The 13,167-nt window shown below is 32.0% G+C and overlaps 1 protein-coding gene across 2 annotated transcripts; it reads left to right on the top strand.

Moving 5' to 3' along the window:
- The first annotated feature begins 7,671 nt into the window (after positions 1–7,671).
- On the top strand, positions 7,672–12,967 carry LCB1 (long-chain base1). Of its 2 annotated transcripts, none has more exons than XM_039030780.2 (14): positions 7,672–7,840; positions 8,058–8,107; positions 8,310–8,520; positions 8,617–8,711; positions 9,048–9,139; positions 9,452–9,545; positions 9,631–9,703; positions 9,783–9,915; positions 10,602–10,776; positions 11,075–11,215; positions 11,290–11,385; positions 11,570–11,711; positions 12,235–12,362; positions 12,436–12,967. In XM_039030780.2, the coding sequence occupies exons 3-14, from the start codon at positions 8,415–8,417 to the stop codon at positions 12,610–12,612; spliced, it is 1,452 nt and encodes a 483-aa protein (XP_038886708.1). In that variant the 5' UTR covers positions 7,672–7,840; positions 8,058–8,107; positions 8,310–8,414; the 3' UTR covers positions 12,613–12,967. The 2 variants fall into 2 exon arrangements, with proteins under 2 accessions (XP_038886708.1, XP_038886709.1); XM_039030781.2 differs by having other exon boundaries at positions 7,675–7,942.
- Positions 12,968–13,167: the final 200 nt, after the last annotated feature.

Below are 13,167 nucleotides of genomic sequence, written 5' to 3'. Positions count from 1 at the left end.
TAAAATTTCAATTTTTTAATAATAATAATTTATTGTTTTATTGTTTTTTTAATAAACGAATAATTATTTATTGAGATGAATTCTAATTTGATTATTCATTATGAATATATAATCATTATTGATTATTTATAATAAGTTAATTATTTGTTATGATTAATTTTTATTAATCCTTTCATTATTGGTCTGTCATATTTACAAAAACACTTTTTAGTATTCTTTATTAATATCTCATATTTTTTATCTCTTTTTTCACTTTTTAGATAATATATTGTTTATTAAAATATGTTTTTCTTATATTATTTAATTAAAATTACTAATGTTGAACTTAATTAATTATAAAAATGATTAATATGAAGTTCATTAAATACATTAATTGGTTAATTTTAATTATAAATTACTCCATCTTTAAATATTTATAATTAAATTTGTTATTAATGCATAATTAATTGTTTTTTGATCATGAATATTGTTTATTCTTTAATTTATTAATCTATTACAATTATAAAAGGATTTTCATGGTTAATTTTGTAAATTAAGTGCAAACACAAATTTTGTCCATGAAATTCTGATAGCATTATCATGTACAACCAAACACAAGTCATATTTGATTCCATAAAACGAAAAATGTGCCCTAGTTTTGTAAATTGTTTCAAAACTACCATATTTTTTCTAATATTTTTTAAATAACCCTAATTTTACACTTAATCCCACTCTTTAGATCACATAGTCTTCTAATTTCGAGATCTTCAAGAAATGTATATTTTTCATATTTTCAAAGCTGCAATATTCGGATATTCTAAGTTTCGGTCTCCAATTCTTTCAATTTCTCCTAAAATAAAGGATACGTGTTATTTTCAAAGAGTTTCCAAGGTTCTTCGTGGACTTCGACCTAATTATCTCTTGAGTCCAGCATTTTTATTTATATTTTTTTTGTAATTTTAGGAAATTATATTTACAAATATCCTTATGTTTTTTTGCTACCCATTGTGGTTTCCCTTATATTTTCCATAAATCGGATCTTAAATGCTTTAGATGGGTTTGGTTGGACCTAACGGTCTTTTCGGCCTAATAATTGGACTTAGGTTTAGCTCAAAGTTGGTCTGGGTCCAGCTTTTTTCTGGCCCAAAATTTATAGAGTTATTTGGACTACATTTTCCTTAAATAAGTGGTCAAATGATTGTTTTAGAATTTTTAATCGAACTTATCAAATATAAAAGATATCCCTTATCTAAGGAAAATACTAACAAATTTAAAATTCAAATAAAAACAAACTAATCTCTCATATGAAAGAATATTAGGTGATTTATTTTAATGAACCAACTTTTGATAACAAATCCTGAAAACAATTCCTAAAACAAGCAAAATATATTGTTATTAACAACACATTAAAAAAATATAATACCTAACATAAAATTCGCGTGTATTGAATTGTGAAGAACGAAGTATATATCTAATTTGGTATGCAACTATGCATATAAAGAATAAAACCTAATTTGAGATTGTCTATTATATATCATATACTCACTCGCCCCAACTCCGATATTAATGAGCAAACCTCTATGTCTTATTAATGATTTATTTTTCATAATTATAAATAGGGTATTTTTGTTTTGTCTTATGTTCCCAATTCCTTTACTCTATATCAATAGCATTTCACCATGTATCTTCTACTGAAAAATACTATAATTTTCTTGACAGTTTTGCCACACAAATATCTTGTACTAAAACTAGCTAAATTTTCATCACACTTTTAGCAACACAAAATATCTAAGACAATTTAAATGTTATACATTGTAACAACTAAAAAAGACCTCCTAGTAGCTAAAAAAACAACTAAGACGAGTCATCTAAATATGCATTTTGTACTATGGTATGCAAATTCCTTGTATTGAAAATAACTAAAATATTCATCAATTGAACCATATAAATACCGTAAACTCGGAAAAACCTCCTGGTAGTTACATTTCAGGAGGAATGTACTAGGGAAGATTTATTTCAAAAGATGCATCATATGGAATCTAGTCCCAAACCCCTTGAACAGACATTGTCTTAGCTTTGATTGGTGGATTATAATGTGGTATTGATTAAACAAATATCTAAAGTTAGAGATTTACACCATTGCATAGCTTAAGTTAAAAAAAAAGAAATCTAACATTTAATTGTAGAAGCTTATTGTCATATTGATTGCAATTCAAATCTTGACCCTTGACACGATTAACTATTGGTGTGATGGGTGTGATGGAAGCTTTTTTTTGTTGTTAAAAAAAAACCAACACGGTATTTTAAATAAAATTTTAAACCATCACTCCTAATTAAAAATTAAATCCCAACAAAATCTCCTTTGAATAAGCTAAAAGATCTGTTGTGGATGTAGCTAAATTTGTGGGGATACCCAACCGCCCTCCACATCAAGTTTTGGTTATAAAACTACGAATTTAAAAAATTATTAGTATTTCAAATAGAGGTCCGTTTTGGCCATTAAATGTAATTTTCCAAATTTATATCATGTGTTTGAATTGGATTGGAGATTGAGCCCAAGTGAATTAATTTAGTCATCTCTATCCAATTTACAATTTAGGCCCAATTGAGATGCTAGCCAAATTGTAGATCATGATCCGTAATTGTGGTTGAATTTGATAAAGCCAAATTTCTTCTTTGATAACAAAACACACATCATCAAAAGTTTAAAAACCTAATAAACATTTAAGTTTAAGAAATGAATAGACATAAAGTTGTTTTTTATTTTTACTTTTAGTTTTAAAACAATACAGGGGGGAGATAATCAAACCTCTGAAATGTTTAAATGATCCGACAACTAAACAATCTAGACTACCCAATTAGGTCGAATTTTTTTAGGACTGACAAGAGAAACAAAATTTAAATTTTCATTTAGAAAAATGAAAAAAAAATCAAAATTAAAAAAAAATAGTAAAACGAACTTATATAATAGAAAATACTAATTAATAAATGACAAAACTACCCTATAACAACAAAATTAAGTACAAACGAGAATGCAAACACTACAAGAATTATGGGCTTTAATGTCGGTTTAAAACCTTTAATGTCGATTTTAAACCGACATTGAAAAGCCCAAAATTATTGTCCATTTTTTCAATTATTATCCGTTTTTTTCAATTATTGTCCATATATTCAATATAATTATTGTCCAATCCATTTTTAATGTTGGTCAAAAAGTTAAAAACGACATGTCCCTAAAACCAAGGTAATCAACCTGTCTATGCACAAGATAAATTCTTAATTGCTTTCACAAATCCATAATAATAGGTCACAAAAGAGGAATCGGATGATAATTTAACTCTAAAACCAAGGTAATCAACAAAGTAAGTTCTCGCTCTTTTTTTATACATCCTCCCCCCCCCCCCCCCCCCCAAAAAAAAAAAAAAGCACATACACACTTGTTGCCATTATATAGTGTTTTCCAAATAGTCTTTTAATTGCTCATTCATTATGTTCTCTCCACCATCCACCACAGAGTTGATCCAAATCGAAAGCATGACTTCCTGCAGGTAGAGAAAAATAGGCAAACAACATATAATAAGAATTCAATTACCCCACACAAAGAATTTATGAAATTCAAGCTAGGGAGCTATGGAAAGACAACATGAGAATTTATGATTTCGAGTATTCATGGGAATTTGCAAAGGCCAAGATATCATGTTCTGTTATAAACAACCACATAAAAACTCGAATCACATAATAAAAATCCAAAATATGTCAAAACATAAGCATAAGCATATGAAAGAGGAAAGGAGGAAATTAACATCTCCAACTAAAAAGTTTTACATTATCCATATAACTAAAAAGTAAAAAGCACACCAAATACTGAATACGAAAGAGGATAGTCATATCATTCCAACATTGAATCTAATCCAAAGTTTAGAACAAATAGACTTTTAAGATAAGAATTTTATAAATATTACCTTGTATTTGTTATTAATGTTGTTATGAAGTCCTTTTTGTTTTGGGTGCATCTTCTCCACTTGTTAACCTTCTTAAAACATGTCCAATGCAATCTTCCTATCTTCCTTTCAAATCCCCAAGAATCAAAATTTAGCCTTACACGTCAAATTTGAACCTAACAAAATGAAAAACTTCACTCAAAATCATTTCATTATTGTTCAAATGAGTTAGCTCAAAAATTCTAATTCAACTAATTTCCAAAAGAACCTTACTCTGAAATAGTTTAATTCTTATCTCAATTTAACATATGCGAACGATGAATCAATAATGCTAAAAAGAAAGTCTAGGAATTTAGAGTGATTCACTTATCAAAGTTAAAGAAATTAATTCAAACCGTAATTATTTTGAAATTTTAGTTGACAACTCCTAAATTGAGTTTTGAAATTGGGGTAACAACCTAGTACCATTCTTACATCAAAATAGGCATGTACGAGGGAACAAATTTCATGCACCTGCTAATAAATAACTATCTGTAAAACTTACTTAAATAGGTCCAACTTAACAACTCTTTTGAGCTTAAATTGCATGCTATTTGACAATAGAAGATCCCAGTTAAATTCAACACATATGTAGCAACCCTTCCAAGTTGCATCAAAATGTTGGAAGCTTTGCTGAAGAAAATAGTTCGAAAAAAATCATATCACATTCACATGAAATTAAACAATTTCAATAGAATATCGCTGCTGCCAAGTACATAATGGATATAATACCTTTTCACATGTTTGTTCAAATCCCAGAGGAGAAATCTTAAACGGTTTTCTACAGATAAACTTTTATTTATATATCTTATAGCATTTGAAAACTCAACACGGAGGACACTTTCTCATGGCTTTTTCTCGCGCGCCTATTTCACGATTGATTTCAGAGACAATATAAGGAGAATTGAGTAAGACAATTGAAAAAAAAAAAAAGACTAAATATTGAATAACAGAGGTCACAGAACATGTCCAATGTAAAATTTGGAGCCTTCTTAGGGATAGAAAACAAGATCAAAGAGACATTCAAGCAGAAAAGCACCTTTAAGAACTCTTCTCTAGCCAACTACGCTAGTCCAACGCCCTCTAGACCCAACTATAAACGAGTACTATTTTCCTACAGTAGAATCAACTAACAGGGAAAACATCCAAAAACATGTCATATCACAAGCATATACTCTTAATGAAAAGACATTCAAGTAGAAAAGCAAATGGTCCTATCAACATTAAATATCCAATAAAATGAATATAAACTTTTTTGCTGATAGCATAATGGATAACCAAATTACCTTCTTTTGAAATTAATAGATTATGGAAGTGAGGGAGATGATATAATGGATAACCAAACTACCTTCTTTTGAATTTCAAGACCAACCTACAAGGAGAGTTTCAATATACATTATGTTATGGTAGAGGAAGAGATTGAGAGAATACAAATGTGAGACAACTTCAATTAATATGAACTAAACCTAAACTCGTAGGAGTATAACTAAGGAAGCAGGAGTTTTCTTGAAACAAGCACAATTCTCTTAAATTCTTATAATGCCAAAGCATTCTCCCTCTCAACAAATAAACAAACAAAATAGAGGCTTACAATGTCAAGCATTTTGATTATTCTCATTCCCCTATAAAACTCTTATAGTACATATATTCAAGAACCTACAAGAACAATAGATGAAATATGGAGTGCTTTCTTGGACATGAAGGAAAAATAGATAGAAAAACTATTATTATAGAAAGGTCTGGAAAATTAAATTTACATCCTCAGGGTTGCTAAAGCACATTTGACAAGAACAAGACTCAGGACAATAATCCCAGCGGCGAAACAATCACAATACCTACAAATGAACAAGTAGTATAAGCAAAAATGATGAAAAACAAGAAAGGGAACAACAAAAGATTCTTTAACTTTGCATAAGTGACTAGAACTTTGAGCTTAGCACAATCTAAAAACTAGATACAACATGCTGTATAGAATTTTGAACAAAACATTATAAAAAACCACAATCAAATAGTTCATTTGCACTAAATAAATAAATTAAAAGAAAACTTGTTTTTCCTAATAGAGGAGCTACAATTGTACAAGGCTTTCTTTAGATTCATTAAACAATGTAAAAGAAACATTTGGTAAAGTCAGTTGCTTACAATGAAGTGTAGTTGAGGGTTATTTTTTGCAATACTTCCACTTTCAAAGTCAATACCAAAAGGGAGAATTGTTTCTTTCCTTGATTCTTGTGGGAATTAGAATGAAATGATTTCCAATTTCTATGGTCTCCAACTATAGGCGTTCACAATACCTATACACACAAAGCTACATTAAACACATACAGGGCAAAATATATTAAGCCAAAACTCTATAGAAAAAGAGATCAACACTTGCAGTAATTGGAGCTCTGAGGTGTTGGATGGTACCTAATGATTTCTTCTAGTGAAAGGACAGAACTCCAATCAAGTGTATCCAAACACAATATTTAAGGGTCATTACCCAATTTCCAGCCTTAATAAAGAATCCAAAAAGCTTATAAAATATTAAGAACTTGTCAAAAATACCTAAAACAATCTTTTAATACTGTAGAATAGTTTGCTTCCAAACTCAAAATTCTTCTATACCTCAAATCTATAATCCATACATAATAGGTAGTTCAAGATTAGGCCAAAATCTTAGTAGGTATTCAAGAGAAAACAAAAAAAATCAAAGAGAAACTCACTAAACTCTCACCCACAATAGAGTCAGTGGCAACTCAAAGAACAGTGCAACCACATATCCATAGATCTGTGCGGTAGTGAGGGAGATTTAAGAGAGAGAGAGAGAGAGAAAAGCTGAGAGAGGGAGAGAAAAACAAAAATCTATTGTTCGAGGTAGGCGATGATTGACAATCCACAGTGTTTGAAGGTGCGGATGGGAGGTGTACGAGCAATGAAGGTGAGCAAATAAGTTCCATATGAACACAAGCGTGGGTGAGGTAATTCATGAAGGAGAGAGGAAAATACCCACTAAAATCTACTGTAATCGATGGCAATGACGAACGAAGACCTGCATATGATCGATGAAGGTGGTGGCGTAGATGTGGTCGACGGCGCTTGTGCAGCCGAGGGAGATGAAAACAGCGAGAGTCGTAGGTGAGAGAACTCGCGAGGGAGAAGGGAGTCGTACGTCTAGAGTTGAAGTTCTCTTTCTTTTCGTTTTCCTATATATAACCAAACCCTAAATTTTGAGAGGGTAGCAAAAAATTGAAGGAGGAAAACAAAAAAATGAAAATTTAAACCGACATTATAGCTCATCTTTAATGTCGGTTTAAAATCGACATTAAAGATCTGCAGTATTTTAAGTTAATAAAAAATGTACTACAAAAGAAAAGAAAAAAAAGTAAATAACTCGACAACTCAACCAAAACCAACCCGAAATTATAAAGATTGGGTAGGGTTGGAAGTCCCATTTTGAATCATTTGGATAGCCAACTTGACAAACTAGAATTTTCAGACTGGTCCAAAAGATCTTTGAACTCAATCTGCCATTGCCAATTAAAGTACGTTTATTTTGACAATAGACACAAAGGTAAAAGTTAACTAATGAACTTGCATTTTAATTTTTGTAATAAATATTGAAATGACGATGATGTGGCTACTGGGCTACTGCTCTGATGCCACAGGGCCATGTCATTTGCGCGGGATAAGCGAATAAACAATATAAAAGCGAAGGTGATTCTTTTATTTTATTATAATAATTTTATTTATTTTTAATTTCTTGCATTCTCCAGATTTGACCCATTCTCTCGTTTTTAGTTTTCCAAATCTTCGACGAGTGAAAGGTAAACCGAGAGAAAAATCCACATCCGCCCTTTGCATCCGTCGCTCCATGCTGCCCTTTTCTCCAAAATTATCAGGTAATTTCATCATTTCTCTTCTCCTCAATCGCTTTCACTTTCCATTTCCTCGGGCATCTTCTTCATGTTTATACGGCGGTGCAAGATTTGAGCTGGTTTCAGGTAACCCTAGGCTCACTCAGATTTTAGATCGGCTAGCCATCTTAGTCTTCATGCTACTAATTCAGTTTGAAATTTAGTGATGTGCGATTGATTCAATCAATACCATACCATGCAGAATTTTCGGCTATTTGATTCGCGAGGACTGGGTTTCTCATTGCTTTTGGGGTATAAGTTTCTTATTCTTATGATTCCAACCAGTATAATGAAATTTATTCACTCCTTAGCCCATTTCTCCGGACCATATAAACTTTTGATGTTCACCTTTTAAGTAATCTTTTCCAGAAGTTTTCACTGGTGCTTTTCTAACAAGGTTCGCTTTTTTCAATGATCATTTAATGGTGTTGACACGGAAAAATGGACAATACAGGATTGTAAAAATTATGGTCTCTCGGCTGTAAAGCATGAATCAAGTGTAGACTTCCAATTGATGTTCAAATTGTTATTCACAAGCTAGATTCAGGCGGGGATTATAATGGAATCGATGTTTTCAAGTATAGTGAAATCTACGTTAGACTGGGTAACCTTGATTCTTGATGCTCCTTCTGCTCGAGCAGTTATCTTTGGTGTGCATATTGGAGGTATCATTATTATCTCTGCAAGGGATTTGGTTTATATTCGTTTTTTTATGTTTCAGCTGCTAGGTGAGTTATTCGTTTCTTACCTTTTTCTTGAAGGACATTTGTTTGTGGAGGTTCTCCTTTTGGTGGTCATACTTTTCCTGCTTTCCCAGAAGAGTTACAAGCCTCCCAAGCGGCCCCTAACAAAGAAGGTTTTTCACCTGTTTTGATTTAAGATTGTTTTTGTCATTCTTATTTTCAAATGTTAATAGTTACTCTGAGATGACTACTTTAGGCTAGTTTGAGTAAAGTAGCTGGATGACAGCTGATCTTGTCTGGTAAAGAATAGATGTTAGGCAGGCAGGCAGTGGTGGATCTGAGATTGGAGTTCAAGAGGAGCATGTATAGATAATGATATATAAAATTTGAATAATTAAAAATTTAGCCTTCTTTTAATCCATCATTAGTAATTTTGTTGTCTTATAAACAATCAAGTTATTAGTTGATCCTTGCATGATTTTGCTCAAGAGTATGTTTGATCCTTGTAGGAAATAGATGAGTTATGTGATGAATGGGTTCCTGAACCCCTTATTCCATCTCTCACAGAAGAGATGGAGAGTGAACCGCCAGTGCTGGAAAGGTAATTAAACTTTCAATTTTGGCTGCAAATTATTTTGCAGGGACTTTTTCAATTTACTATTTCTTACTCAAATTCCCCATTTGAAGTGCTTTCATCTTTAGTGCATGTAAACTCTTAACTCTTGTGCAATAATTCTTTTTAATTATTGAATTTTTGTAATTTACTGTCTTTCAGTGTATTCAAATTTAACCTGTCCATGTGATTAGTTTATGCCAACTTCTAACTCTTGATTGATGATAAGCTATTTTAATTTCTTATTTATATTCTCAGTAGTTTGCTCCCTTGTTTTACTTACCAATTCATTTTATCCAGTTCTGCTGGACCACATTCAATTATCAATGGAAAAGAAGTAGTGAATTTTGCTTCTGCAAATTTTCTTGGATTGATAGGCCACGAGAAGTTACTTGTACGTGAGAAATTTCCAATTAGTAATTAGAGTGTGTACAGATTCTTTGCATTTTAGAGTCAGTTACAGTAATCTTTTTTGTCAGGAATCATGTACCCATGCATTGGAGAAATATGGGGTTGGTTCATGTGGTCCTCGTGGGTTTTATGGGACAATTGGTAAGTTTGGGCAATTGAATTAAAACTGAGTTTTGGGGCAGTTAGCAGTACATGACTTGTCTTTTTTAACTGTTTACAGATGTACACCTTGATTGTGAGGCCAGGATAGCAAAATTTTTGGGAACTCCAGACTCAATTCTGTATTCTTATGGACTTTCTACTATGTTTAGTGCAATTCCGGCCTTTTGTAAAAGAGGGGATGTCATTGTAGTGTGAGTACGATAACTGCCGAATTATTATTAAAGAACATTATTGCTTAATTTTTTTAGTTTCTTTTAATGTTATTATATGTTGTTTTTATTAGGTAATTGGTCATTTGTCTTATGCTATAATTTATGATTGTTATTTGGTCACCTTTATCATATGATATAGTTTGTTTTAAAACATCAGTACACTTAAACTTTCAGGTAACTCAAATAAAATTAACCATTAATACCTTTTCGCTTTTCTGTATTCTTCTGGGCAGAAGATGAACATGTTTAGTGTTTTTCTATAGTTTGAAAAAAAAAAAGATATTTTCCTAAGCTCTATCTCAAGTTCAATGATTTTTTTATACTTAATTTGGATGAGTATGGAATAAGGCTATTAGAAAGCTTTTTGTCCATTTTCTCCCTTCCCTTTCTGAGTAGTGTTTTCCCTTAAGAGTCTAATTGGTACGACTTATGAGTTCATTCCTATATCACAGTGTTGCCTTCAGGAGCCATGTATTATGATGGCATAGAATGCTCGTATTTCATTGTTTGGGTTTGGTCTTGATAGCTGTTTAGCAGACTGGGTTGGGCCCAATTATTTTGTTATTTCTCTTCTGTTATCTAATGCTATAGTGGGCGTAAATACCAATTGCAGTAGTATGGGACTCTAGGTTAAAGAGTAAAGCCACACTTCTTTCTTTTGCCAGGGATGAGGGTGTTCATTGGGGAATACAAAATGGGCTATATCTATCCAGGAGCACAATTGTATATTTCAAGCACAACGATATGAAATCCTTGAGAGATACTCTTGAGAAAATTACTGCTGGAAATGAAAGGGCTAAGAAACTACGACGCTATATTGTGGTTGAAGCAGTGTACCAGGTTGTTCAACACTTCCATTTTGGATGTCGTGTTTAGAGTATTAATGTGAAGTTATCTTACATAGATCTTCAATGTGAAGATAGCGATCTTCATATAATTCAAAGAATTTTCCTGGGGCACCCATCCGTCTTTTAGTTTAACTGCATATAATTTAACAGGTGAAAATGGGTTGTAACAGAGGGACTGGCTTTTAGAGCTTTTATGCTCTCTCTCTCTCTCACACACACTATGTTTAATTTATCATATATTAAAATCTACTTGAACGATTTTTTCTGATATTTTACTTTTAATTTTGTAGAATTCTGGTAAAATTGCACCATTGGATGAGATCATCAAATTGAAGGAGCAGTATCGATTTCGTGTTTTATTGGATGAAAGCAACTCCTTTGGCGTACTTGGCTGTACTGGAAGAGGTCTCACAGAACACTGTGGGGTTTCTGTATGTTTATTAACAAAAATTTTAGGTTTGCCCGCTATTGGAATTATATTCTTGATGATGATTTCATGTTGCAGGTGGATAAGATAGATATAGTAACTGCTGCAATGGGGCATGCATTGGCTACAGAAGGAGGATTCTGCACAGGAAGTGCTAGAGTCATTGATCACCAGGTACCATCAATTAATAGTACAAAAATAGATTCATTTTCCCTCTCCGTCCTGTTTCTTTTCATTTACCTTATTTTGTAAATGGATCAATAACATTCAGTGCTTGCTCTAAATATTTTAATTTTTATAGTTTGGTTGCAGCTACCATTCTTTCAAACTGCTAAGTTTTTCTTATTTAATTGCGCAGCGTCTGAGCAGTTCGGGTTATGTTTTTTCTGCTTCATTGCCCCCATATCTGGCCAGTGCTGCCATTACTGCCATAGATCTTATAGAGGAAAATCCCATTCTATTAACAAAGCTGAAAAAAAACATAGCTATTTTATGGCAAGGTATGTTCTGATCTCATTCTAATTGTGTGTTAAAGACTTAGAGCTTAATTTATCTATATTTAATATAGGATTTCTAAGTTATTATTTACGCATTTCTTTGATGATTAAGATAGGATCATTGATACAAAAGTATTAAATTTCAAGTCCTCATTGTTATGTGAAATTTCTTAAATTGGATTTCATCTTCCCTCTAAGTCAATATTTGAATTCTTATCCAATTTCTAAAACCAAAAACAAGTTTTTAAAACTTACCTTGGATTTTGAAAACACTTCTCAAATGTAGACAACAAAACAAAGAAAACAATAGAAAGCCAAATAGTAACTAAAGGGGATTTAAGGTTCTTATGTTCTCCCTTCACTATTCAGAATATTTTACATTGCATAATATTGGATATCGGTCTAGCTGCTACTGTGATCGGATATGCCTATGCTTTGCATGCTACCTAAATTACAGCCTTTCTTTCTTTTCCAAATTTTGGATGACATTATGCTTATTTATTTCAAAATTCATGGGATAATGCAGGATTGTCAGATGTACCGGGACTTAAACTAGTAAGCGATCAAGAATCACCCATTGTCTTTCTCATGTTAGATAAATCTACGGGTTCGATACAAAATGACCTAGAACTCCTTGAAAACATTGCTGAACATGTAAGTAATCTTATCTCTAACTTAGTCAAGACAGTTTTCATTATATATTCTGAACATGTGTATTTGTTTCCAGGCCCTCAAGGAATTCTCTGTATTTGTTGTGACTTCTAAAAGATCGACACTCGACAAATGCCGTTTGCCAGTAGGAATCAGGTTGATGGTGTCTGCTGGCCATTCTGAATCTGATTTGCTGAAGGCCACAGAATCATTAAGAAGTGTTGCAGCTGTGGTGCTCAAGGATCACAAATAGGTGTGTATGTTCACAATGGTCAGCAACGTTGAATAGCCTGGCGCAGGGCTGACAAAGATGTTGCTGTTGTTATTTAATAGTTGTTTCAAGGTTAGATTTGTAATTTCCTTCTACCCTTCTATTTTATTCTGCCAATTAGGGGTTTATTAGGATCAATAATCATCTTGGCACGTCCAGTTTTAACTGCTTTTGTTGTTTGGGGAGAGGGAGAATAATTTATCATCTACACTCGAGAATGTTTGCTTGTTAGAATTTTTGCTGTAGGCTGATATTACTTCAATTGCTTTGGTAGTTAAGGAAGCTTGTAGATTTTCTGACTTTTTCATATTATTCATTTTGAAGTCTTAATATTCTAGTTTCTGTGTAGCTGGTTGGTTCATGATAACTATATATTGTTTATTATTGTTGATTAAAGTTTCTGGCAAAAGAGTTATATTTCTTGTTATCATATTGGTTTCCAATTTAATTAGGTGTCAAAATGTGTTTGCTAATATAATATATTTATAAACTATATAAAAAAAAAGGTCGTAGGGAACTCAACTATTTTTAGTTCAT

Source organism: Benincasa hispida, chromosome 4 (genome assembly GCF_027475165.1).
Source record: "Benincasa hispida cultivar pf3 chromosome 4, pf3_genome.v1.1, whole genome shotgun sequence".
Classification (NCBI taxonomy): Eukaryota; Viridiplantae; Streptophyta; class Magnoliopsida; order Cucurbitales; family Cucurbitaceae; genus Benincasa; species Benincasa hispida.
Note: the sequence above shows the minus strand (reverse complement) of the source record. Positions and strands in the feature narration are given on the sequence as shown.

What these genes read in the sequence shown, in the direction of transcription:
- LCB1 (XM_039030780.2), top strand. Translation starts at nt 8,415, where the DNA reads ATGGAATCGATGTTTTCAAGTATAGTGAAATCTACGTTAGACTGGGTA. An exon ending in GAACCGCCAGTGCTGGAAAG is followed by an intron (nt 9,140 to 9,451) that starts GTAATTAAACTT and finishes CATTTTATCCAG; the next exon opens with TTCTGCTGGACCACATTCAA. An exon ending in CTAGAGTCATTGATCACCAG is followed by an intron (nt 11,386 to 11,569) that starts GTACCATCAATT and finishes TTAATTGCGCAG; the next exon opens with CGTCTGAGCAGTTCGGGTTA.